General features: G+C 40.0%; 1 protein-coding gene across 5 annotated transcripts in view; it reads left to right on the forward strand.

The window, feature by feature from the left end:
- Nucleotides 1–26,432, forward strand: part of dync1i2a (dynein, cytoplasmic 1, intermediate chain 2a) — a 48,086-nt gene that overhangs the window by 15,105 nt on the left and 6,549 nt on the right. For 3 of the 5 annotated variants that reach the window (XM_054787595.1, XM_054787598.1, XM_054787600.1), the window contains 6 exons: nt 14,942–15,028; nt 17,125–17,287; nt 17,387–17,486; nt 22,057–22,182; nt 25,839–25,985; nt 26,063–26,176. In XM_054787595.1, the coding sequence (XP_054643570.1) occupies nt 14,942–15,028; nt 17,125–17,287; nt 17,387–17,486; nt 22,057–22,182; nt 25,839–25,985; nt 26,063–26,176 (737 nt within the window). The remainder of the gene's footprint in view (nt 1–14,941; nt 15,029–17,124; nt 17,288–17,386; nt 17,487–22,056; nt 22,183–25,838; nt 25,986–26,062; nt 26,177–26,432) is intronic. The other 2 variants (XM_054787597.1, XM_054787599.1) reach the window with 1 other exon arrangement.

A 26,432-nucleotide genomic window follows, 5' to 3' on the forward strand; every position in this document is an offset into this window, starting at 1 on the left:
AAAATGAGTTGGAAATCTCATATTAAATTTATACAACAAAAGGTGGCGAGAAATATCTCAATACTGAATAAAGCAAAATATGTTCTTGACCTAAAATCACTCCACACTCTGTACTGTTCCTTTAGTATTACCATATCTAATGTATTGTGTGGAGATATGGGGTAATAATTACAAAAGCAATCTTCACTCACTCACTGTACTGCAAAAAAGAGACTGGGGACAAAGAGGAGAGAGGAGGGATCGCGCTCTCCGCTCATTCCATTATAGAATCAATGTGCACAGACATGCAGAGTGAACCCTTGTCATCCAGCCTGTGTGGAACAGTGAGACAACGAAAACAAACAGGCAAACGTGCACATGTCACTTTATTGAGGTGGCAAAATTATCAACTTTTTTTTATCGTTTGATTAATCGATTTAGCGATTATCGTGACAGGCTTCAAAGTTATGAAGTTTCTTTTTACAGGAGTACATTTTCACAAAAGACCCTTGTGAAAAGTAGTATATTTGTTTGCTGCCTCAATGTTGGTGTAATTTTTTTATGACACCTGTATTTTGTTAACACAATTAAACAGGATATAGCCCAAAGCGCTCTTATTTTGACAGCTGGAAGTGTGTTGTGTGTGTTGAGAAGGTACCTTGATTGTTGCTAACAGACGTACTGTGCACATGAATAAACTTGCCTCGCTGTAGCCGTAGATCCCGTCTTCCACATGAGCAAGCATCCTGAAACCCTTGGTTACAAGGGCATGAGACAGATGTTTATTGATTGATTCTTATTGATTAGAGGAAGCCCAACGTAGCGCATCAGAGACAAGGTACGCTGTTATTTCTACACCATGAATGTGTGAACATTTATCATGTTGACCGTGCACCCTCCTTTGCATGGTATCATTGTGTTGCAATGTTTCACTTTTTAGCCGCTTCTTCTTCGCTGGTGCTAGCCGGCTTCTGCTTTTTTGGTGTTCGTGGTTATTTCTTCCCGTCGGCGAAGTGGGCATAGAAACTGGGAATCAAAATAAAAGATGACTGGAGAATCGAAATGTTAGTCCAGATTCCCATCAATGCTCGAGACTCGATGCCCAACCCTAGTCATGAGTCCCGGAAGTGATTTTGAGATTAGAGGAAAAATGAGGCCCGGGAAAGTAGGGGTGTCACGAGATCTCTGAAGATTAAAATGTGATGAGATTTCTCGTTAAGAAAAAAACTGTCTCACCATAACAAATAAATAAATAAATCGCAAGATAAATGTAAATGAAGTGGATCATTTTGCCGGCCTCTATATATTGCCATGTGCGTGCGTGTTTGTTTTCCTCGTCTCTCTCGCCTTCAAACAGGCAGGAAGAGGATTCACTCTGTGCATTGGTTCAGCACCTAGATGCCTCATAGAACCACGAAGAACAGAGTGATACCTCAGTCATACAGTCTCTTTGTCTCTGTGTGGGGAGGAGGAGCTGCTAGCATACACACACAACAAAAGAATGGAACTTCGTAAGGAGTAATGCATGGTAAAGTAGTAGAATTTAGGAGAGAAAAAGATGCTTACAAAGCCAAATACCACAACTCCCACGGGGGAATATTAATAATGAGCAAGGTGAGCCCATCCACACCAACAAGCCAGTATGCCGAATTTTTAGCAAAAGTGGCAGTGGACATAAAAGGCAACAAAATAAACTTGCCCACCTCAAACATATCCAGCCCACCAAAAAAACTACAGGTGCAGAGATGTAGAGCCTTTGTCCCAACAATAAACACTCAGAGACGTTTGGTCGGCAGAGTAAATACAAACTGAACAGCGCAAAAAGGTGCGCGTTCACAGAAAGTCATGGCAAAAGAATTGCTGCTCTTTAATACAGTTGAAAAGCCAGCATTTTAAGAAATGCTGCATACGCCTTTGACAAAATACATGTCACAAACACCAATTCCACTACAGTGAAATATATCATATAGGGGTGTCATGAGACACCCAACTCACTAGTTGAGGTGATGCACAAGATTGGGTCCACGAGGACGAGACGAGATTTTAGCATTAATTTGAACAAATTTGGCATACTGACTCATTCATGTTGACGGGCTCACTTTGCTCATTATTAATATTCCCATACGGGGGCTGTGGCATTGTGTGTGTGTGTGTGTGTGTGTATGCCAGCGGCCCTGCGTCCCCTCAAAGGGACTGTATGACAGACAAGAGGTCTCACTGTTGTTTTTTTTTGGAACGCTGTTCTATGAAGCGTGTCACTGCTGAATCAATGCACAGAGTGAAGCCTCTCCCTGCCTGTCTGGAAAACAGACATGCATGCACATGGCAATAAATGGAGTCGGCAAAATGATCAAGTTCATTTTCATTTATTGTGTGATTTATTTATTGAGTATCGCAAGACATTTTTTTCTGAACAAGAAATCTTGTCACATTTTAATCTTGCGAGATCTTGTGACACCCCTATTAACATAAAATTTGCGGTTCATTTTGTCTCAAAAAATGTCAACAATAATATTGGTTAGCGTCAATGTGTGGGACATTAAACATTTCAAAACGCACCTGCATTGTTTTGTGACGTGGTTTGGTTTAGTTTATTTGAACATGAAGGTTACAATGGAATACATCTCATGAATCATTCTTTGACAGTTCCACATGTCCAAAAGGAGTAGGAAGAAGCAAAGCTTATTTAATCCTACCCCCCGTGTATTCCACATCTATTACAACACTTGTTATTCACTTCCTGCGTTCCATGTCATGTTTTCTGTGATAATCAGGATCCTAATACATAAAAGATGACAGTAAATCATGGTTAAATTAAAAAGTTTGTTTTGTCCTGTCTTAAAATTAGGGATGCTCCGATCAATCGGCCACTGGTTAGTATCGGCCGATTTCCGTAAATAACATTTGATCGGCATATGCTGATAAATCCCTTTCAAACTGATGCCAAAAAACGATGAGCATGCGGTGGTGGTAAACTCTACATGTGTGCTGTGTGACGCAAGGTTGCCAACGCCTATTGAGCCGACTCGGGATGCCGCCAGAATCAACACTAGTCTGTAGAACCTAAATGGCTTCTGTTGGACAGTTGATGTATTCCAATGTAACTTGTATGCATGTTCAAAGCAGAATATTTGAATCAGTCTTTTAACTGTGTTATTAGGAGCAGTGAGGAGTTGCGTTCAAAGACACCACGTCACTTAAGTTGAATTCACATGTTTAGAGTGAATTTTCTGGGTTTTCCAAACACACTTCAAGGCATCGAATTGTACTTCCGCATTAAGAGTTACAAAGTGAGTGATTTAAAAATACCCACTTATTGATTTTCATTGCATTTCAGTTCATTTAGACCACTCATACACGCATAATAAAGATGTTGTTGTGATGTTCGGAGTGTCAGTGAATGCATCTCGTGTTGTTTCAATGAATGGACTAGAGACGTGTTTGTTTGGGGTAAGAGGTACATATATGGTGTTGGAATTGCACTGCTGTTGATGTGTTCAGGTTAGAATAAAGTTACAAAAGAGCATCAGACACAGTGCCGCCGTCTATCTTCATAACAGAGAGCCGTGGCTTGCCCTGATGCGTGTGCGTTAATTATATATCAAAATTTTATGAATTAATGAAATATATTAGCTAGCGCGTTAACGCGCTCAATGAGCACAAAATAGCATAAAGACGATGGCCACACTGTTTGAGCAGAGATGTGCTTGGTAAATAAAGTAGTGTACAATTGAAATGTTGCCAGTCATAGATAAAACACCATTTGTTGACAGCTCTAATAGTAATGAAAGTTGGACACCCCTGCAACTTGCATACTCAATGTCTTTATTCTCTTAAGTTAAGCAGGGCAGATTTCTATTTAATGAAGATATTTATTTGTATTATTGCATTTCATTTTGTTTTCTTGAGCTACAAAAATAAATTATTGAACAATTTATTTCCTGTGTATTTGTATTACTCCAAAACATGCATCAAATTAAATTCAGGTTTGTGTCAAATAGTACAAAATTCTTCTCACAAAAATAAAGGCAAAAAAAACTATCTGCGCAAAATGTATTTTTTAAATAATTAGCTATTTCCCATGGGCACCTGGAATTGTCTAATGGCGGCCCCGGCCAATAGCACTCATCATAAATAAATTGAATAATGTACAGTTAATCCATCCGATTGCCATCGACTGATCTCACTCATGGATGATCGATATCGGAATCGGCAGCATAAAACCCCAATATAAGAATCCCTACTTAAAATTGATGTTAAAATCTTGTCTCGTGTCGTTCCAGTGGAGCCAATGTTGTGCATCGTCTCGTCTCGTGAATTGACACCCCTACTGGAAACGCAAGATGTGGGTGCATTGATTTAATTCCAGACAAGTCCCACCCTTCGCTTTAGTTAATGAGCAGGGTGAGACAAGATAGAGACAGGAAGGGGAAATACGATGTTTGGGAATGTTCTAGTAGCCACATGATGAGCGCATGTTCTATTAAATATGTAGTTGGCTATTTTCGTAATGGCATATGATGTCTAAATTCCTGGTTACTCCACAGTGCCGCCACCACCTCCTCCTCCTCTCCAAGAGATGTCCAAACACAGATCTTGCCAATTCACCGTCCAGCACAAGTCTGTCATTTTGGCTGTCTGCTTAATTCACTCGCATGATTGGACACATCCTTTTCAGCGTCCCTGAAAGCCTGCTTAGGATGGGCCAGTGAAAAGAGAAAAGTATTGAAAAATCCTCATTGCTCTTTGCTGTGGACTTTAATGGGCATTGTAAAACTCTGTTAAACAGCGATGGTTTCTGTTCAGCACCGGGCCCACTTCGCCTCGCCACCACTATGTAATCATTTCATCAACTCCCTTGCTTCCCTGTCTTCTCCCTTGGCCGCACATAACAAAACACATTCGGTGACACTGTGCATTTTCACACCATCATTTTTTTGCCACTCGACGAGGCCTGCATCCACCTCGCAGCTCGCTCGCTCCCCTCTGTGCATTTCTGATGTGCAGTCTAGCGTCAGGCCTGTTTTCTGATTGAGCGATTTATCATGTTGTCAAAAGGAGGCGACGGCGCGGCACTCTCAAGGTCAGCGGGCGGCCGCATTTGAGGGAGGGTGCCCCCCCGCACGTCGAGAAATCCCACTGTCGCAGTGCAATGCATGTCACTGAAAGGAGTAAAAGTATTAGGCTTGAATCACCTGGCAACTGTCAAGGAGAGACCATTTGTGCCAGCACTAACATGGTCAACTCGATCATCTGTTGTTGCTTTTTTTCTGGGTTTGGGAAAAATCATGTTGATTTAAAATAAGTGTCATCTATCGGCAGGTTTAGGAAATTCACTGCTTGGTTGGTGAATTTCTTTGTTACTGCGAATGTGGTTGATAATACAAAGGATCAGTGTACTCTCTAACGAGAGGCTGTAATTATGGACTCAGTAGTAGGGTGTTGATGTGGGGGGGGGATTGTAGAATGCTCGATCTGGGGTGGTGCTACAAAAGGCTTGACGGGACTTACAGCAGTTTAACAAATCGAATACTTAATAGAATGGGATTGTTTTAATCAGTGTCGATTTGGAGCAAGGTCACAACTTTAAATCACAAAAGCCCTTAGCGGGCCTTCTGATCTGGAGTGCCACTTCAGAATTGAGTTGGCTTTTACGTACTTGATGCGTATAATACCTATTGTATGTAGAGATGTGGGTAGTCACTCACTGTGCGGAGCGGTTATGATTTACTTATTAGTGCATCTCATTGTGATGCACTCGCAATTTTCTATGTAATTGCACATCACTACTTTTTTCTTTGAGTAACACAATTTCATCATATGAACCTCCCTTTTTATTTAGAGATGTAACCAAGAAATGTTGGATAAATCTATGCTTGAAGAAGGCCCTTTTCAGTTACCAGCATGACTGTGACCCAGAAAACAATGTCTATAAAGGTGCGTTGGGTTTGGAGCACCTTTGGCAAGAATTACAGTCATGGCCAAAGGTTTTGAGAATGGCACAAATATTAATTTTCACAAAGTCTGCTGCCTCAGGTTTTATGATTGCAGTTTGCATATGCTCCACAATGTTATGACGAGTGATACGATGAATGGTAATCAATTGCAAAGTCCCTCTGTGTCATGAAATTGAACTTCCCAAAAAACGTTTCTCCTGCATTGCACAATAGGACCAGATGGCATCACGTTACTGATTCTCTGGATAACCTAGGTGAGAGTGTCGACAAGGACAAAGGCTGGAGATGACTCTGTCACCCCGATTGAGTGAGGATAACAGAATGGAAGCTTTAAAAAGGGGGTGGTGCTTGAAATCTTTGTTTTTCCTCTGTTAACCATGGTTCCCCGCAAGGAAACATGTGCAGTCACCATTGCGTGGCACATAAAGGGCTTCACTGGGAAGGACATTGCTGCTAGTAGGATGGCACCTAAGCCAACCATTTATCAGATTATTAAGAACTTTAATGAGAGAGGTGTAGTTGTTGTGAAAAATGTTTGTTGTTTGTGGGATCGGAGCACCACCACTGCGCGCTTGCTCAGGAATGTTGGGGTTGCTTCTCATCCAAGGGAGTGGGATCACTCACTATGAATAAAGAATAGTACCAAAACATCCTCCGAAAACAACTTCTCCCAACCATCCAAGAACAGTTTGGTGACAAACAGTGCCTTTTCCAAAGGCAAAACCGATAACTAAGTGGCTTGGGGAACAACATAGTAACTTGGTAACATCTGATAAAAAGATCTAAAAACACTGAAGCAGCAAACTTTGTGAAAAACAACACTTGTGTCATTCTCAAAACTTTTGTCCTTTTGACTGTGGTTGTAATGGCTATGTGTTCTTTAAAAAAAAAAAAAAAAAAGCTCTGCTCGCGTTGAAGTTTTTAACAATTTTGAAGCTTTCCTGTTTTGATCACAAGATCAAGATAGCATGCTGAGATCTTTGACTTGAACTTGACTTGAATTGTTCAGTGTTAGGTGCCGATTCGTTGAAATAAACAAGCTCAAGTGCCGCCAGCTGCTAGCAAGCCAAGTTAGCTACTGATGTTCATAGTGGTTGCTTAGCAACAGAGCCACATCTTGGAAGAAAGCGAAACTGTCCTTGCCTGGAAAATCCTGGCCCAGAGAATCAATCCGAGGAGAGAGATGAGTCCCTGGAGACAGAGACGTGAGAAGTTGAATGTGATGGAGTTGCAATTATATGGTGCCATGAAGGAGCTACTGCTGGAACAAGTAGCCGATACAAGGAAGGATGGCACAATTACGGTAAGATCTCTTAAATGAGATTGTAAGCCTACAATGACAGAACAACACTGCAAAGAGGAGATATGAAAATGTCATGAAGCTATTAGAAACAACAAACCAGATCCCCTTTGAAATGAAAATAGATAACAAAAGATATTCATGATGAGTTCAAGAATTTTATGGAGGAAAACACTGTAATGCACCACAATATTAAGATCCTGAAAGAGGATTGCAGGATTCAAGATGATATGAATCAAAGGAAAACAATCATCAAGCAAATGAAGAATACAGTGGATGAGATGGATTAGAACATACAAATGAACAATGTGATTGTGACTGGGCTCCACATTACACCCAGGTCTTGTGCCAGAGCAGTTGATAACAGAAGAGGAGAACTAGTTGGAATGCCTCCACGGAGCAACAAGTGGGCAACTTCCTACAATAAAAGGAGGTGAATGTCGATATTAACACCATGGATATGAATCCATCCTACTGTATGGAAAAAAGCAACTCCTCCACACACGTCATCGTAAGGTTCACCAACAGAAAATATGGCACTGCTGAACAGGGAAAGAAACTAAAAGGAACAAACGTCTACATGAATGTACAAACTTGTGTACAATAATGTTGATGAATCATGCTGACATTTTCCGCATTCACGCATTTTTATGAAACTATATGACAGTGTTGTGAACGATAAACCGATGCAACCGGATGTCCGGTTTGACAAGCGGCCTCCTGGAATGACAAGAGTTAGCCATAAATTGTAGAGACATGCACCTGGTGTTACAAGACTAGCACCCGTTTGATTGTCCGTCTCTTAATCAATGCGAGAGTCTGGGCGTCCGGTGAAACGATTGTCGCACATGCTCCATAGCTTAGCATGACTGAAGATGTTAGTGGCTCTAAATAGCATTAGCAGCGCGCTAGCTAGTCACCGGGAAAGATTTTCAACATGCTATACATACATTATAGTCATCTAATTTATCTTTATTATGTATTGCGTAAAACTAAGACAGGAACATCGTCATATTAAAGCACTAAATGAATACAGATCCACCATCCACCAGTAGGAGCCTGGTGTTTGTTTTTCAAAGAAAAATTCACATTAGCACTCAATAAGGGTCATCAAATCTTACCTTTATGCATTCCCACATAGTATCAGCATTTGGGACCAAATATGATGTGAAAGTAAATGGGGGAAAAATACAATATAGTAGTCCATCTGTGCAGTGTGGGAGAAAGTTAGATGGTGTCAAGTGTCATTAGGTGTTTTGCTGCGAAATTTGCAGAGGTTTGCTGTGATCCACAAATGTTTTATATGCACCATTTACAAGAAAGTGGTGTTCAAAGTCTCTGCTTTGGCAGAAGCAAGAAATGATCGTCCACACTGTGCCTCGTGGCAAAGGTTGCAAAGTAAAAAGGCTGTGTGGTCTTTGCAAAGTGCTTTGCATGTGCTGCTTTCACACTTTTGTGCTGCGGCGACTCCCAGGAAGAGGAAGACACCTGCATCACAGAGCAAAGGTCGTTTAGTTGTATGCTTGTACATCACTCGCCATGTTTGCCTTAATTTGTTGTATAACGGCTAAGACCAGTCATTACTGCACAACCCCTCTCCCAGCCCCCCCAAAAGCTTTTATTTCTTAAGTGGTACAAAAGCCATGATCGGCTGGGCCCTCTTTTAGAGGAGGTGTCTGTATATAGGACATCCATGATCCGGGTAAATTCTGTTAAATATAACCCCCACCCACCCTGGCTAGGCGCTACACCCCCCACCCCCCTCCCACACATATACACACACACATCCCTGCTGGGGTCACAAGGATCACTAGCTTTTCTCCAAATGGCCATTTTGGCTGGCAGGTGCATTATACCCTTTATTTTCAGATTGTCTATCCGCTCCTAATGCCTGGCAGGTTGATTGCTCCGGCTGCTTCACCAGGGAAAGGGCTGACGCATGGTCTGGTCCAGCTGAAAAACAGTGATTACTGTTTTCCTTTAAGCCTGATTGAGGCCCTTGAAAGGAAAGATTTTCACCTTCTCTGGTTGGTTGCAGAGCGTACGGCCGTACGTTGAAGCGGCACGTGTCATCAAACCAGTAAACTCATCAGCGTGCCCAATAATGTCCTTCCCCAGAGCTCCTCTGCTATCTGGGAAAGGGGATAAATCACCTGATGGACAAAGTGACAGATGACATTATCATTTAGATTATCTCAGTGGGAAGGAAATTCTGTCATGCGGCGCTGTCGTCGCAGATTAGCCATAAACCCAAGATAACCGCCTGTATGAAGCAGCACTGATTTTTTTTTTCTTTCATTTTGACTTTGTTTGTTATTTCAAAGTCTGGGCTGTGTACTGTGTCTAAGAGATGTCTTTTGAAAGTGTGCTTCCACACGCATAGAGATACAAGAGGTGTGCAGTTTGCCAGCTGGTCTGGGCTGTAGTTTGTTGTACATTATCTACGCTTGAATAGAAGTTTCAGGACCTCCTGCTAGGACGGTAATTACACAGACTTTGCCGTTCAGGGGCGGGGGATCGCTTGTCTCGGAGCAGCCGGGCGGAAAACCTCTGTGCCCATCCCCATGCCACCGCTGAAGAGTACAAGACAATCCCGGCATCACCATCTGCTTTTTGCACCATGCCGTCATCTGGCTGGACCAATGGGATGCACCCAGGCACCTGCTCGGCCCTGTTGCCTTAGAGGGGGCCAAGCAGCTTCTGTAAGGCAGAGCAAAAAGCGCTACACTGACAACTAGGCCTCGCCTTTGAATGGCTGAAGGCTCATTAACAGCTGGGGAAAAAGTGGGCTGCCCGCGACAACAAGACACCCGCCGTGCTGTGTCCGTTTAACACAAATGACAACCTTTCTGCTTTACAGACGCGCCATCTCTTTGAAAGGCAGCATTGTGCTTGACAAACTTAACGAATGCAAGGCAGATAAAAAAAAAAAAATCTGTCTTTTGCAGTGCCTGCAAACACTGGGAGACACTTTTTTTGAAAGCAGAGAATAGTGCATGTGAACGGAAGGTGTAAATAGGTGTACAAATCTTTCTATACTTCTATACAAACACATTAGTGCTTCTAATCAGTTTATATATATATATATATATATGTGTGTGTGTGTGCATGGCTCAGATCAAGGGTACCCTTTGCTGTCTTCAGCTTCACTTGAGTAGTATTTGAAATTGTTGTTCTAACAATGTGTACTATCCCTATCACTCTGACGTTTTATAGAGTGAGGAAGCTTACCAAACCATAAATTAAGCCTGTTCATGTTTTTATTTTGCACTAGCACAGCTATGTTGTAAAAAAGTGTCTATATTTGGACATTGAAAGGTTTGCATGTAAAGCATGTAAGCATGTAAAGCATGTCTACTTTTGTTGTGAAACTATTTTCTCTGATAATTTTGTCATGATTTCTACTTAGAATTTAAGAATGATGTCTGAAATTGGTTTCTAATGTGTTTATTCAAATATTCTCAGTGTAAAAAAAAAAACTGTCATGTAATCATTAGTGAAAAGTACATTACCTTCGTGTCCGCCTGCCGACAAAAATTTTGAAGAACATAATTCCATGGAAAAACAAACCCTATGATGATTACAATGGTATATATTCATGGAATAATTACTCAACTCTGCAACTAAAGTGATTTTTTGTGTATAAAAGAGTAAAATAAGATTATTTGAACAAAAGTGTAACATACCTAAATTTCGTGTCAGGCCAGTAATGTACGTACACTTGGAGCTCACAGCGTAAATTGCGTATTGCTAGTAAATATTGAATTCGAAAATAAAAAGTGCCTTCTTGAGAACAGAACTTGTGTCCTTCCGCCGGTTATTCGCCAAATACGCGTTCAGCAGGGGAATGTTTCGTTGTGTCTGCCATTTTGTGCTAGCGTAATGTACGTTCAGTCACGGCCTCGGAGAAGCAGCATCATTCAATTTGATGAGCAATCAGCGGTTTAACAACCATTGTCAAGTCTAAGCTAAGATTCTTTCATTTTTATATATATATTGGAGAAGATCTTTATGCACTTGGAAATGGTTATTTTCGTCGGTTGAGTTACAAATTTTGTGTTTATCGAGCAGTGTAACTCGTTTTGACAGCCGTTGTTTTTACCTCTCGTAGGTCACCGTTCGTGTCCTGTGCACGAAGCGGCGAAAAAAATACGCGAAGTGGGCAAAATTATGCATCATTACTAGTCGGATTTTACTTACTTTTATCCGTCATATTATATGTCGTTGACATTTATCCGAACCAAATAAATTCTAGCGTGTTCGTTGATAAATTGCTCCGTATTTAACCCGGAAGCGATCGGCGTGTCCCTCATGGGAGGTCAAGATCGCCTTGTAATTTTAGGTCTTTACCATGATAATTCAAGAACCACTCACTCAGTGCATTTCACTGAATCCTGGCTCATGTTGCCACAGTGCTGCAATGATTAGCTTATATTGTGGAGTTGATAGGTCAAAGTTGATCATTACAGTCTTTAGAACGGCTGATGGGATTTGTAGTCTTTGTAGTGCTACAACAATGGCATGGTAAGGACTGAAGGTCAATTTTTCTTTGCCATATTTTCAGAGCTTTAACTCAAGATCTAGATTTGTCACTTGTTTTTATTTACTTTACGATACTCTCTCAAATATAAGTTACTTTTCTAACAAAAGTCAAATCTATGCAGAGATAACAGCATAAAGTGGACACCGAGTTAAGTGCATTACATTTAAGAGAGTGAACTTCGGAGGGTTGCTATGGGAAATGGAAGATGTCTTGAGCTCTGGTATGTTGGGTGTGTGTTTTGCAATGTTTGAAGTTTGTGATTATAACATTACCAAGGTCTATCCACGAGTTTGAAATTTTACCCAAAATGTAACACTCTGAGCCATGTACATATATATACAGTCAAACTTGTCTTAGCGGCCACCTTTATAGAACGGCCACCTGCCTGTAGCAGCCACTGAAAAATCCCCCCCAGCAAATTTACATGTTATAGACCCTGTGTATAGCAGTCACCTGTCCAACGCGGCCAGCGGCCACCCATTTTGTCTTCCTTGGTCAATATCTGACTGCATATAGCGGCCAAATTACCAACTCAAGTAGAAGCTTCATGCACGAAAAAGTTTCGTTTTTCAATCAATGAAGCCGTCGTGTGTAGACTTTAATTACTGAGTCCTAGCTCAGTCACAATCATTCACAAAATCCACACAAACTGTCAGTTGTTCCACATAAAAAAGCCGTCTTCTTTTGAGCTTGCTATTTCCTGGTCAAACATGTAACTTTGAGAGCATTTGCACCAAAACATTACCGCAAAGTAGGCTGGGAACAGGACGTGCTCCCAGCGACGCTACAATAAAAAAAAAAAACATACGCTAGCATGCATGCGGCAGCGAGAGCAAAACTGAGTTGGGTTGTACTTAATTGAAGTATTTTAGAATGTACTCACATTATTTTTCATCAATCCTCATCCACAAATCCATCAAAGTCCTCATCTTCTGTATTCGACACAAAAAAGCCGTCTTTTCCGTTCGCTATTACTCTGTTAACTTGTCAGTGTTATTCAGCTCCGAAGCAAAGAAGGAAACTTCTCCTGTTGCTTCTGCCAACTTTATTTATTGAACGCGGCCACCAGACAGCAGCTCAGAAAACATCTCTCAGCATCGTCTCTCCTTCCTGCTTGCCCACAAGGCAAAGGTTAAACAAGCCCCACTACATAGCTGTCCAGCCAATGCCTGTAACAAGTGACACCGTTTATTTCCTGGTGTGCACTGGTCAATACTGTAATGCCGCTTGTTGTGGGGAAGGAGAGACTCACGTCGCCGATGCACTTTAATGGCTTTATTAACAGCGGAGAACACTGCAGGACTTTACATCCACGCCAACATAAACACACTTCCCAACTCTCTCCAAACTCACAGCTAGCACTGAGCCTAGCTCTCCTGCGCCCACCGTCACTCCTGATGAACTAAAGCTGTAATGACACTCTGCCGTATAGAAAGTAAAATATTAAAAACAAGCGTAAGACATTATTGCACAGTTTTGTTCTGTGGGTCGTGGATATATTCTATCAGTTATTATTAAGCCTCTAGCTTCCTTTTAGTAAGTAAAAACCTTGGCTATGATTGTACTACATTGTCATGTAGACCTACAAAGTACACTTGGAAGAACAAGAGGTGAATAAATGTATTGCAACTGATGTGAAACTGATGAGGGGTAGGATTAAATAAGCTTTGCTTCTTCCTACTCCTTTTTGGACATGCAAAATTGTGAATTGTACTATGTGATGTGCTACTGTTTGTCTCATATGCACGTTCAGGATGAATTAAAACCATGAACCATGATAATAACAAGCCTATTAGTGCTGTACAACTTTTATCCGCAGTCCGCAGTGCCCTGTACTGGTCAACATTATTATTATTTTTTTTCCCTTTTTTTTCCTCTACTGGTCAACATTCAAACTGGACGCCAACCTGTCTATAGAGGCCACCTGTCTATAGCGGCCACTTTTGCAGACTCCCTCTAGTGGCCGCTATAGACAAGTTTGACTGTACATATATATATATATATATATATATATATACACACACACACACAACATATTAGGGTTGTAAATGTCTTTGTGGGAGGTTACCAAAGTGGGGTACACCAATTGTGATGGGGGTATAAAACAATTACCTAACACTCACTAGTGCGCCTGAATGCCTCAGGCCACGAGGACAACAGAGCCGAGAGGTGTAGAAGTTTTCCGTTGCTCTGTGTGTATTATATGAAAAAACTATTTTGTGCATTAAGAATGTTTTATTTATACTTGTGTTCAAATCCCTGCACGGCGCAGCAGTGAAAGCCTGTCACTTTGAGTGTGGATTTCTCTGCACTTGCTTTGTCCATTTTTGTCGTAAACCTTCCACTTTTGAAAACTGAACAAAAAGTAAAATGATGTAAAAATGTAAGTAACTACTGTACATCAACTTTTATGTAAATGGATATATCAATTTTGAAAATGCGTCATTATTTTGTCCAAATAATACTATACAGTAAGAAATCCCCCAGTTTTGCATGTTTGACGTTTGTTGCGACCTATCCCACTTTGACGGTCCTTGAACGCACCACGCTGCACAGATAGACTACTGTACTGTATTTTTTTTCCCCCTTTTTCTTTTACCTCATATTTGGTCCCAAATGCTGATACTATGTGGGAATGCATCAAGGTAAGATTTTATGACCCTATTGAGTACTAATGTCCATATTTGTTTGCTGGATTTGTGCACGAGCGCAAGTTAATTCATGCTAGCAAACAGCGACGCATCTCTTCTTCTTTTATCTCTTCTCTCTCCAGGCTCGTACTGGTGGATGGTGGGTCTGTATTCATGTTGTGCCTTTTAATTTCATGTTGTTCCTCTCTTGGTTTTACACAATATGCAACAAATAAGATCAAGTTTATTGCTATAATGTAGGCACTGTTACTGTTTACATCCATTCTCGCCTTCAGTCACGGTAAGCTACGGAGCATGTGTGACAATCCTTTCACCAGCAGCCCAGGCTCTCGCGTTGTTCGCTCGATCTCTCGTTTGTCAAACCGGACATCCGGTCGCATCGGTTTATCATTCACAACCCTACAATATGTGTTGTAAAATATTCAAACAAATAATAGTAGAGTTTGATTATACGTAATTGTAAGGCACAGTCTGCAAAATGTAACCAACATTCATTCATTCTGATCGACAGATGAGGAAGAAGAGGAAGAAGCTGCTCCGCCGCAGCCAGTAGCGGAGATTCAAATTGAGAAGGCCGACCAAAAAGAGGAGGAGGAAGGTACTGTACAGTATGTACTATTCGTGGAGATGTACCATTGATTCACGTCTTTTTTTGACATTGATACATATAGACAAACTTACCAACCATAATCCAGTGCAAGAGCTGTATAAACATTTCTGCTTTTACACGATAATAGACATACGTAATAATGATCCATTTTGATTGACAAAATGTCAGTGAGGTATCATATGTTTGCAGTGGTGTAAAACTGCACGGCATCATACAGAGAGGTGCCCCTCTCGTGTTGCTAAAAATGTGTTACAAAAATGTTGAAAACGCATTAGAGTTCTGCATCATGACAATATTGCAAACAGAGTACTTGTCAATTACCCAAAGACAAGTGTGCCATTACTGCACTGAATGTACAATTTATAATATTTGAATTATCAACATGGTTGCCACACTTGAGCGGCGAATAGTGGCGGCGTGTCTCCTCTGATCTTCATCTTCACTTACATTGTGAAGACAAACATGTTCTCATTGCAGTCATCTGCCATCTTGTATTTCCACTTTCCTTTTTTTTTTTTTCTACTTCCATTTGTGGTGTCTAAAGTGCGACCCGGAGGCCGTATGTGGCCTACGACCCATTCTAAAAATGGAATTTTTAAAGTCAAAATATTAACAGGAAAAAGTTGTCATTTTACAAGAATGTCGGAATATTAAGAGGGACAAATGATATCATTTTGATAGCATGAAGTTGAAATTTTTAAGAAAAAAGACATTTATTTTTTACAACGAATAAAGTTGTAAGTTTTGGAAAATTCGGTTGCAGATAAGGTTATAATTTTACAAGAATAAATTCCAAATATTATGGGTATAAAGTCATAATTATGAGAAGAAAAGATAAAAATAGTTGGAAAAAAACCCCAGCAGAAGTCAAAATATTAAGAGGAAAAAGTAACATTGTAACGAGAAAAATAGTAGCAATTTTTAAGAGAAGAAACTCGTAATACACTAAGTCCCCAACCAACGAACACAATTGGTTCCAGACGAGCGTTCTTAAGTCGAATTGTTCTTAAGTAGGGGAAAAGGTAATATTACCAATGATATAGGTACTACATGTACGTGTATACATATACAGTATATGTGTATGTATGTAAATATGAGTTTGGATGCAGTAGTAATATTAAACGAGGATAATTAAAGAAAAAAACAATAATAAAAATGATATAATAACACGTAATGCTAAATGTTATTTACCTTTGACGAGGAGTGGTCGAGCATACGTCGTTGTGGTGGAGTTGGAGGAGATATTGAAAAAAAGGACAAATTGTTGTCGTCGTTAGACTTTTCTAAAAGAGGTAGTGTTCTGTGGGTGATGTAGAATTAAGCAGGCCTATTAACTCTTCATAAACTGTAATCACACACTCTGTCCTGGTTGTATCATACAGCTACAATTTTAGCTTTCCATTTAGCTTTCTCTCCCCAGCGGCTTCCTGTACCTGTTGGTCCCATTAGCAGTGTCACAGTGCCCTCTACTGGTCAAGCATGTAGCAGTATAAATAATGGAGTTAATGTACTAAAAGGCAAAATACATGAAAAAATAGACCAGTCGGCTTGTGTTCGTATCTCCGAAAGTTCGCATGTCGGATGTTTGTAAGTTGGGGACCTAGTGTATTGAGAGGGAAAAATCATGTAATTTTAGTAGCATGGAGTTGAAATATTTTTTTTTATTAATTAAATTAAATTATTTATTTAGATATATATATATATAATTTTAGTTTGAGTCATAATATGAGAAAAAAGCAAAGCAAAATAAAGTTGTAATTTTTGGGGAAAAAATTATTTCAGAGAAGTTGATACTAACAATAGGCGTATTCACTTATATCACAAACCTGAGATACAGTAGTTTTTTAAATATTATATATATATATATATATATAAATGTTATGCAAAATATCAAAGTGTCAGAGTTGCATCCTTTCATTAGTCACTATGTGGCCCTCACTGGAAAAAGTTTGAATACTCCTGTTGTAAAGGATGAATGTTTGTGCCTGCTCTTGTATGTTGTGTGTGTGTGTGTGTGTGTGTGTGTGTGCGTGCGTGTATGTGTGTGTGCGTAAAATATGTAACTGAGTTCTTCCTGTACACAGTAGTTCTTCACGAGTTGACAGAGGAGGAGAAACTCCAGATTCTGCACTCGGAGGAGTTTGTGAATTTCTTTGACCACAGCACTCGCATCATTGAGAGGGCTTTGTCCGAGCATGTGGACCTCTTCTTTGACTACAGTGGCCGCGACCTGGAGGAAAAGGAGGGGTAATTAATTGATAACAAGAGTTTTTGTATACTTTGCATTTGAAGGGGTTGTTTAATGTTTTTGCTCTTTTCTTTTTTTTTTTCTTCTTTCATCCATAGCGAAATCCAGGCCGGAGCAAAACTTTCGCTCAATAGACAATTCACAGACGAGCGCTGGTCCAAGCATCGTGTTGTCACCTGCCTGGACTGGTCCACCCAGGTCTTTCTTTTCCCCCTATTTTTCCTCAAATGACCTAACATAGTACAGTTGTCCCTCGCTATATCGCGGTTCGAATATCGCTCCCTCACTATAACATGTTTTTTCAAAAAATAATTAATAAATTATCACTGTTTCAGTGTTGAAGATGGCCTGATATTAGTAAAAATTCATATTTAAGCAAATTGTATGTATTCTTGGCCTAAATTACATATTTTCAATCATAAAAAGGCTAAATGAACGAACTAAATGAACTAAAATACAAATACAAGGCAGAAGAAGCACTCTGCTTATGAATGTATTATTCTACATTGGCCACTAAGTGTTGCCAGGCGTGAGATGTGATCACCAGGAAAGGCAGCCACAGTAGGTTTAAAGGAAAACTGCACTTTTTTATTTATTTTGCCCATCATTCACAATTCTTATGTGAGACATGAACAGACACGTCCTTCTCTTTTCTGTAAGTTCTAAAGATATAAAAACAGCTAAAAAGAGGCAGCTAATTAATGCGTGTAATGGGACATACCTATTCCACGTAGAATGCCCACTATTAAAACACCTCCAAAAACCTCCAACAAGGTTTTATGGTTTTATATCCTTGCTGTGAGCATGTAGTAACAGGTACATACATGATAACATGTAATACTTACACTATTTTGCTGTATCGTAGTCATTTTAAGTATTAGCAGGACTTCCTTCCTGGGTGCATTGACTTCACATAGCAACATAGAAAGGAACGCTACACCTAGCGTTAACTTTTCCAAACTCAAAAACAAAAACACAGCAGCAGTGGCGGCAGCTCCAACATGTAGCTTTACCTTTCGGTAATGGCCTGAGGCATTGTGAGCAAGTGTGTGGTGAAGGACTAGCTGGCTAGCAGCTAGCCGGTGTGGTGTGGCAAGGTGTCACTCTGCCGATAACATAGTTCTTCAGCGTAACAATGTTAATAATAACAACAATGTCGCTGTGGTTTGTTTAATATGTAGGTCAAATTATGTAAATGGGGCGTTGTTGGTGTTTTTTAAAGGTTTTTTCAGAAGGCTTTAGAGACGGAGTAATTGCATCCTTAACATCCTTAGTGCATTCTTAGCTTCCTCTTCTTAGAGGTCTCAAGAGAGACTCAACTCAACTCGGAACCGCCAACATCACTTCCTGTCTGCCTGGTGCTAAGGCCCTGTCACACCTTGACGATTTAGGCAGCGCATGCCTGACGTGATCATTTTGATGGCATACGTTGAACTGCCGACTGTTTTTTTTTTTTTTTCAATTTTGGGCGTATACATAGCGTATTCATAACGAGGTCGACGTAAACATGACGTACTAGTCAACTTATATAGAACGTTTCTCTAACTTATAGACAGCTTATATCAACGAATGCGTAGCGTGTTGCTGGTGTTCACAATTTATGCCCAATGGCCAACGCCTGTCACACCTTGACGATTTAGCCAGCTTACGCCAACGTATGAAAAATTTGGCCAATACGCTGGTGTACGTCGAATAAGTTATGGGTAAGTTTTGTATAAGTTGTATAAGCACGCCGGCATAAGTCTTAGTACGTCTAAGTCATCCAAAAATTTTGTGCATGCACAAAACCTTTCGACGTATGTCAATGTATGATTCATTCGTCCCGCATCCGCGGGCAATAAGTTATGCGCTCGTTGACACCCGTTCACACACGTTATTTGTAAGTTACACACAAGTCGTAATACCTTGAGACATACCTTGAGACAAAACTGTGTCTTCTTGGCAAGCTTTGACTGAGATGAGATGGAGGCTGTCGCGTTTGCATTAGCAGATAAGTTAGCAGCTTGACTATAGAATCACAGGAGTGCCAAAATTAAAAGGGAATACGTGTGGAAATACAAAGAGAATTAATAATACAAAAATATACAAATGTGGAAATACAAAGAGAATCAATAATAAAAAAAAATATACAAATGCAGTCATATTCTTTTTCCATTTTGTCATTGTTTTTTCCAATTTGCCGTTGTTTTTCTTGTTTTGTATTTGTCTTTTCCACTTGCGTTTTGTCATTGCATTTAGTAATGACAAAGACAAAACAGGAAAAGCAACGCCAAAATGGAAAAAACAAAGACAATGCAGAAATCATTCTTTTATTGCTTCTCTTTGTATTTCCACACGTACAGTATTCCCTTTTAATTTTGGCACTCCTGTGATTCCATACTTGACCAGTACTAGCTGCATCAAACCTAACACTAACTTTGACAATAACATGCTGTATCTCTCCATTCTTTTTGAATGTAAATACTCCTATGCACTTTATGTTAACGTGATCAATAATGCTTGATTAAAACGTGCATTGTTTCTCTCGCAAAAAAAAAAAATAAAATAAATGTTAGTTCCATTCCCAGTGTCACAATGCCCTCTACTGGTCAAGCTTAGATAGTTTTGTCTCAAGGTATGTTGACGTATTACGACTTGTGCATAACTTACAAATAATGTGTGTGAATGGGTGTCAACGATGGCATAACTTATTGCCCGCTGATGCGGGACGTATGAATCATACGTTGACATACGTCGAAAAGTTTTATGCAGGCACAAAATTTTTGGACGACTTAGACGTATGCCGGTGTGCTTCCGCGTGCTGTTAACTTACACATAACTTATTCGACGTACGCCAGCATATTGGCCAAATTTTTCATACGTTGGCGTAAGCTGGCTAAATCGTTAAGGTGTGCCAGGACCTTAAGGTCCCTCAGGGAACATGAACAGGAGTTTTATTTACATCCTAAAGGGCTTATTTACTCTTTTTATGCCTATTGTATTGGGCAATACAAGTGTAAAGCTATTAAAAGCCACCCTTACAATGCTTTGATGAGACAATAGCCACTGCAGGAAATACGCTGTCCAGAAAAAAAAATAGGAACTGGTAATGTCTTATCTTATTTATGTCTAATATGTCTTATTTTCTGTGTTTATATATACTATATTGGGTAATACAAATGTAAATGTGATTATAGGGGTGTTATTTCATGTCTACATGGCTCTAATGTTTGAAACCGTATTTAGAAGATCATAAGCAGGTTTTCTATGCCATAACTATGAAAATATTCCCTTTATCAATGTTGAATCCTACTTTGCGCAAATTAATTTATGTCTGGAACAAATTAACCGTGATAAACGAGGGATTATAGGTATATATAAATAAGCCATATTAACCGTATTGTACAATTATCTTGTAAGTATCTTGTAAGTATGTTGTAAGTTATACCTACAGTATATACACACTATATGGACAAATTGAAGAGGGTATAGCTTTCTAAACCCAGATGTAAGATGAGTAATTAACTCAATCAATATCATAGACGTAGTGAAACGTCTATCATCCCCAACGCCCAATCCCACCAGCGTATTTATACTTTTATGTTTGTTTGTTTTTTTGCACGAGAGGCTAAAAGAGGTGATGATGCAACTCTGCACTACTGCATTAACATTTAAGCCATGAAAACGGCTACAAGGCGACAGAAGTGCTATTTGTGTTATTTATGTTGGTATAGATATGTTGGTATAGCATAGCTGTCACAAAGCAAGTATTTGTGTCAAAGTGAAAGTTATGTTCGAAATGAATCTTCTCAATAAGCTGGTTTTCTCCCTTTTCTAGTCGAGAACTGACTTACGTATGTTCTACTGCTGATTACTAAAGAACGGAAAAAAGTTAGAAACAAACTCTTTTTTTCCTGATGAAAGATGGGAGTCTAATCTTTCTTTTGGGTGGTACACAATATTCTGTGTGCCTTGAAAGATGAGTCCAAATGGCCGGTACTGAAGGGGTTTTCTTTTGAAAAATGGCTGGGATTGAATGAGTTAATAATTTGGGAAATTGGGGAGTGTAGTTTAACTCTTCAGTGATTAATTAATTAAGAGCTGTGTCCCAAAACCTTTGTCCGCATGCGTGACTGCCTTTCCCCAAGCAGACCTAATTGAGTGTTCAAAGGTGCAGCTAATTGACTGTTGGAACAAGTTAACTTTGGACAGCTATATAATGCTTTATGATTACGTAGCTGGAGTTTGACAGCATTTACTTCTGCCACCCGTCCCTCAGGAAATGAAAGTTCTGTCCCTCCCAAATTGTCACTCAGTCAGGGGCCGTAATGATTTGTTTCCTTTGGCGTCCAAAGTTATTTCATGCATGATTCTACAATGACTTGTGACACTGATTGAATGCCAGCTTTTTGTACGCAGCATTTAGCTGCCCAGTGGGAAATCCATACCCTTTTCATTTAGAATTGTGCATTCAGACTCTACGTTTCATATTCATTATTCAAAGCAACACAAGGTTAATTGTTTGTTTACATCAGGGAAGGGTTTCTTATTACCCTTTTTGTTTTTTGTTTCTGCAATCACCTTTTGAAGTTATAAAAGGAAGTAAAAACTTAACTGGTGTTCTTAAGGGGAGGGGGTGACTTAAACAAGCCATACATCTTCAGGAAAGGGTTACTTCTGAAGGGATTCAGTAGCAGGGCGGGCTTCCACATGGAGCCAAGCTTGAGGGCCCCCATCCTAACAGCCCCCGCCACCCACACCCTGCTGACTCATTTTATTCTCTCCCTAGTATCCTGAACTGCTGGTTGCCTCCTACAACAACAACGTGGACGCCCCTCACGAGCCAGACGGCGTGGCGTTAGTGTGGAACATGAAGTACAAGAAGACCACACCGGAGTATGTCTTCCACTGTCAGGTACAGAAAGACAGAAAGCAGTTATAGTCTCTCCCTTCCATCCTCACGTGCATCACATCTATCTGTGCACGTGTGCTTCCAACGCACCAGAATGGACCTGTGGTGCATCTGAGATTTTAAGCAAAGCTTCAGTGTGTGTGGCGTGGCGGCGGTTTGTCATATGCATCCAAACAAGGGCCACAATGTTCCATTGAGCATGGGGGGGGGGGGGGTACAGCAGCAGCAGCAGCAGCAGCGCTCCGATGCTGTCCAACCTGATTATTCTGCGTGCCTCCAGGCTACTGCAGTAAGACGGCTTGAGTAGAACCACATGTTGATGCCTGCAGAGCGGATGTAGTCACATGGCTCAGCCCAATACAGCCAAACAGAAGTGTGAACACAAATGTCTCCATGCTTCAGAGTCCATTTGAAATCAAGTTCCTCTTGTGCAAAGCTTTTTTGTCCCAAAATCAAAGTGGAAAATTGAGATCAGAGGCTAATCCAACTACAGTGGATCCTCGCACATCCGTGATTCAGCATTCATGGCCCTGCAAATTCACAGTCTATTTTGTTTTCTTCTACAAATAGTTACTATTTTCACTTACGTACTTAAGTTTAGAATAAGTAAACTGGAGAGACTGACTAATTAGCTCGGTACCTTGCTATGCTGGAGGTGGCCATCTGATACTGTATGTCCCTGCAGTGATCCCGTAGCCTGCGCAATGTGATGCGAACAAAGAATAATAGGACTGTGAAAGTGACTGTTGGGGTGTTATTCCATGTCAAGAGGGCTCTAATAATGTTAAAACCCGTATTTAGTTTATACAGTTTATTAATATTGAATTTGACGTCACGGAAATTCACTTATCGCAGTCTGGTCTGGAACCAATTAACTGCGATAAACGAGGGATGACTGTAATGGGAATTTGACAAATGACAAAACTGATAAGATTTCTTGTTCAGTAAAAAAAATTCTTGTGGGCACTAGGCCTGGGATGATGATGATAAATTAATTAATCACACAATAAATGAAAATGAACTGGATCTTTTTGACTGCCTTAAAGGGATATTTGGGATTTTTTTTACATGAAGTTGTATGACATCGCCGTCAGCATTGGTCTTTATCAACAGTGACTCCAAACAGGCAAGAAAAGGGTGTGTTTGTTCCATAGAACAACGGCATGAACGGAGTGAGCCCTATTGTCATTCATGCATTCTCTTTGTCTCAGTGGGTGGAGACGGGGCCGCTAGCATACACACAGAGTGCACAAGAGTCTAAAATAGCAGAAATTAAATTAGTAAATTGCAATATAGTGTCATATATTTTATAGTTTTTAATTGTACTTCCCGTAAAAGTCATGTTAAAATCTTGTCTCGTCTTGCTGACCCAATCTCATGTATTGTCTCGTCCCCTACTAAGAAGTGATATTGCATATATTTAAAGAAAAAGAACGCCTGTATCTCAGCTTTGTGCTAAAGGTGAAAAAGTATATAATTAGTATGCACTTTCTCCTTAATTACACTGTTTTCAAGGAAAAGGCTTCTTGAGACGTCATCTGTACTTCTGTGTAGAAGGTGTCGGACGTTTCGCTCCTCATCCGAAGAGCTTCGTCAGCAAACTAATAAGTGCTGGTAGCTTAGGCCTTAAATTTTTATTTAAGGCCTAAGCTAATAAGTGCTGGTAGCTTAGGCCTTAAATTTTTATTTAAGGCCTAAGCTACCAGCACTTATTAGTTTGCTGACGAAGCTCTTCGGATGAGGAGCGAAACGTCCGACACCTTCTACACAGAAGTACAGATGACGTCTCAAGAAGCCTTTTCCTCGATGGACAACTCCTGTACGACTGAGAGCCTACACAGATACACTGTTTTCACTCATTTTTTAATTTTACAAATATTTCAACTTTTACATGTTCTTTTCCTCTTAATGTTATTACTTTATTCCCATAATATTTTGACTTTGTCATAATATTATTTTGATTTTGTCATAATATTATACCTTTTTTGCAGGCTAATTTTCCAAAATTTGCGGTTTTAGTTATGTTTTGTTTCTCATAACATGACAACTTTAGAAAATAATGTATTTTTTTTCTTTAACATTTCATCTTTAAATTAATGGAAAAGTGCACTTTTGAAATTTTTTTTATTTATTTTGCCCATCATCCTCAATCCTTATGTGAGACGTGAACACATGTTTTTTTTTTGTCTTTTCTGTGCGTTCTAAAGATATATAAACAGCTAAAAAGAGGAAAATAACAATACACGTAATGGGACACACCAAAGCCTTCTGGAAAAAAAACCCTTCCAAAAAGCGCCAACAACGCTCCATTTACATAATGTGACCTGCATATCAACCAAGTTACAGCGACGTTGTTATTTTTACTGTTATTAACATTGTTACGTCTAAGAACTACGTTACTGGCATAGAGACACCTCACCACACCAAACCGGCTAGCCAGCTAGCGACTAGCTTCACCACACACTCGCTCACAATGCATCAAGTAACGCTACTTATTGGAGTTGTCGGAGTTGTAGGATCAGCCTGTATTAGTGGCACAATAAAAGAACAGGTTAGATTGCCAGACAGTTCTTCCATGTACACTGCCGACTTGTTGGCTTTGAAAATGGCTTTGGGCATAATACAAAACACTGATGGAAAACATTTTATTTTCACAGACTCTCTATCTAGTCTAGTGGCTTTACAATGTAGAGATCTTAAACAACCCTATATTGTACAGCTACTAGAATCATTATGCAAAGTCGGTGTATTGTCTAAACTGGTAGTTTTTGTTTGGATACCGAGCCACATAGGTATCAAAGGGAATGAAAAAGCTGATATGTTAGCAAAAGAGGCACTTAATATGGCTGTAACAGAAATGAAGATACCCTATACAGACTTAAAACCAAAGATTAATGACTACATAAAAATAAAATGGCAAGCGTCATGGGATTTAAATCTCAGTAATAAACTCTACCAACATCAGCCTATAATCGAACCCCATACTACACCGTTAGCTAAGCGACCGGAAGACGTTGTGCTAACTTGTATTCAAATTGGTCATTCTCGCTTATCACTCTCCTATTTACTTGCAGCAGAAAATCCTCCCCGTTGTATATCATGTAATAGTACATAAACACATTAAACATATCCTTCTTGAATGCATTGAGTTTGCTCACATCTGTGTCAATTTTTATAATGTTCCTGATCTGAAAACCTTGTTCAGCGAAGTTCCGCGATCATGCATCATAGAGTTTCTTAAAGAAATAAAGATTTTTATTAGGTTTTAGATAATGGAAACAGGCCCTTTGGCAGACCATTTTATTCAGTATCTAAGACTTTAAGCCGTCGGTCCGGTGTAAAGAAGAGCCACACCATTTGCACGTTAAAAAACCTGCTTCTAGTATGTGTTCATGTCTCAACATAAGGATTGTGGATGATGGACAAAATGTCCCAAAAAAATGCATTTTCCTTTCAATTAATTTGATTTGTAATATAATTATTAATTTTTAATTTTTTTCCTCATATTACGACATTATTATTCTCTATTTCCTATTTCTGCCGGGTTGTTTTTTTTATTTTTGTTTGTTTAAATGTATTTTTGACTCATTTTGACTCGTTTTGTCTCATTATGAACATTGCCATCATCACAAATCATCCCTTTCTCTTTTCTCTGACAGTCAGCCGTTATGTCCGCCGCCTTCGCCAAGTTCCACCCAAACGTTGTGGTGGGGGGCACATACTCAGGCCAAATTGTTCTGTGGGACAACAGGAGCAATAAGAGGACCCCGGTGCAGAGGACTCCTCTGTCTGCAGCCGCTCACACGGTACCTTTTGATGATGAACAATTAATGAGAGAGGTGATTTTGCACGTCCTTGAATTCTCCTCTCGCCGTCTCTGCAGCACCCGGTCTACTGCGTCAACGTGGTTGGAACCCAGAATGCCAACAACCTGATCAGCATCTCAACTGATGGCAAGATGTGCTCCTGGAGCCTGGACATGCTCTCTCAGCCGCAGGTACCGCTTCAGCATGCTTGGGACTTTCCCTCATGGGTGTTCAGTGGAAAGAAAAGCAGGGGACGCGAGAACATTCAGGCCGCACTGACACACAGTTTTGTTAGATCATTGAGTGAACTGCTAAAGTGGTATCCAAACCCAAAATGTCTTCTCAATCCAAAGGAAGAAATGTAATAAGATGTGACATAAGCACAGCACATTACGTACAAGCTGATCTTATTACAAGTATATTTGACAGACATCATTTTCTCAACAC

Source organism: Dunckerocampus dactyliophorus, chromosome 9 (genome assembly GCF_027744805.1).
Source record: "Dunckerocampus dactyliophorus isolate RoL2022-P2 chromosome 9, RoL_Ddac_1.1, whole genome shotgun sequence".
NCBI classification, from domain to species: domain Eukaryota; kingdom Metazoa; phylum Chordata; class Actinopteri; order Syngnathiformes; family Syngnathidae; genus Dunckerocampus; species Dunckerocampus dactyliophorus.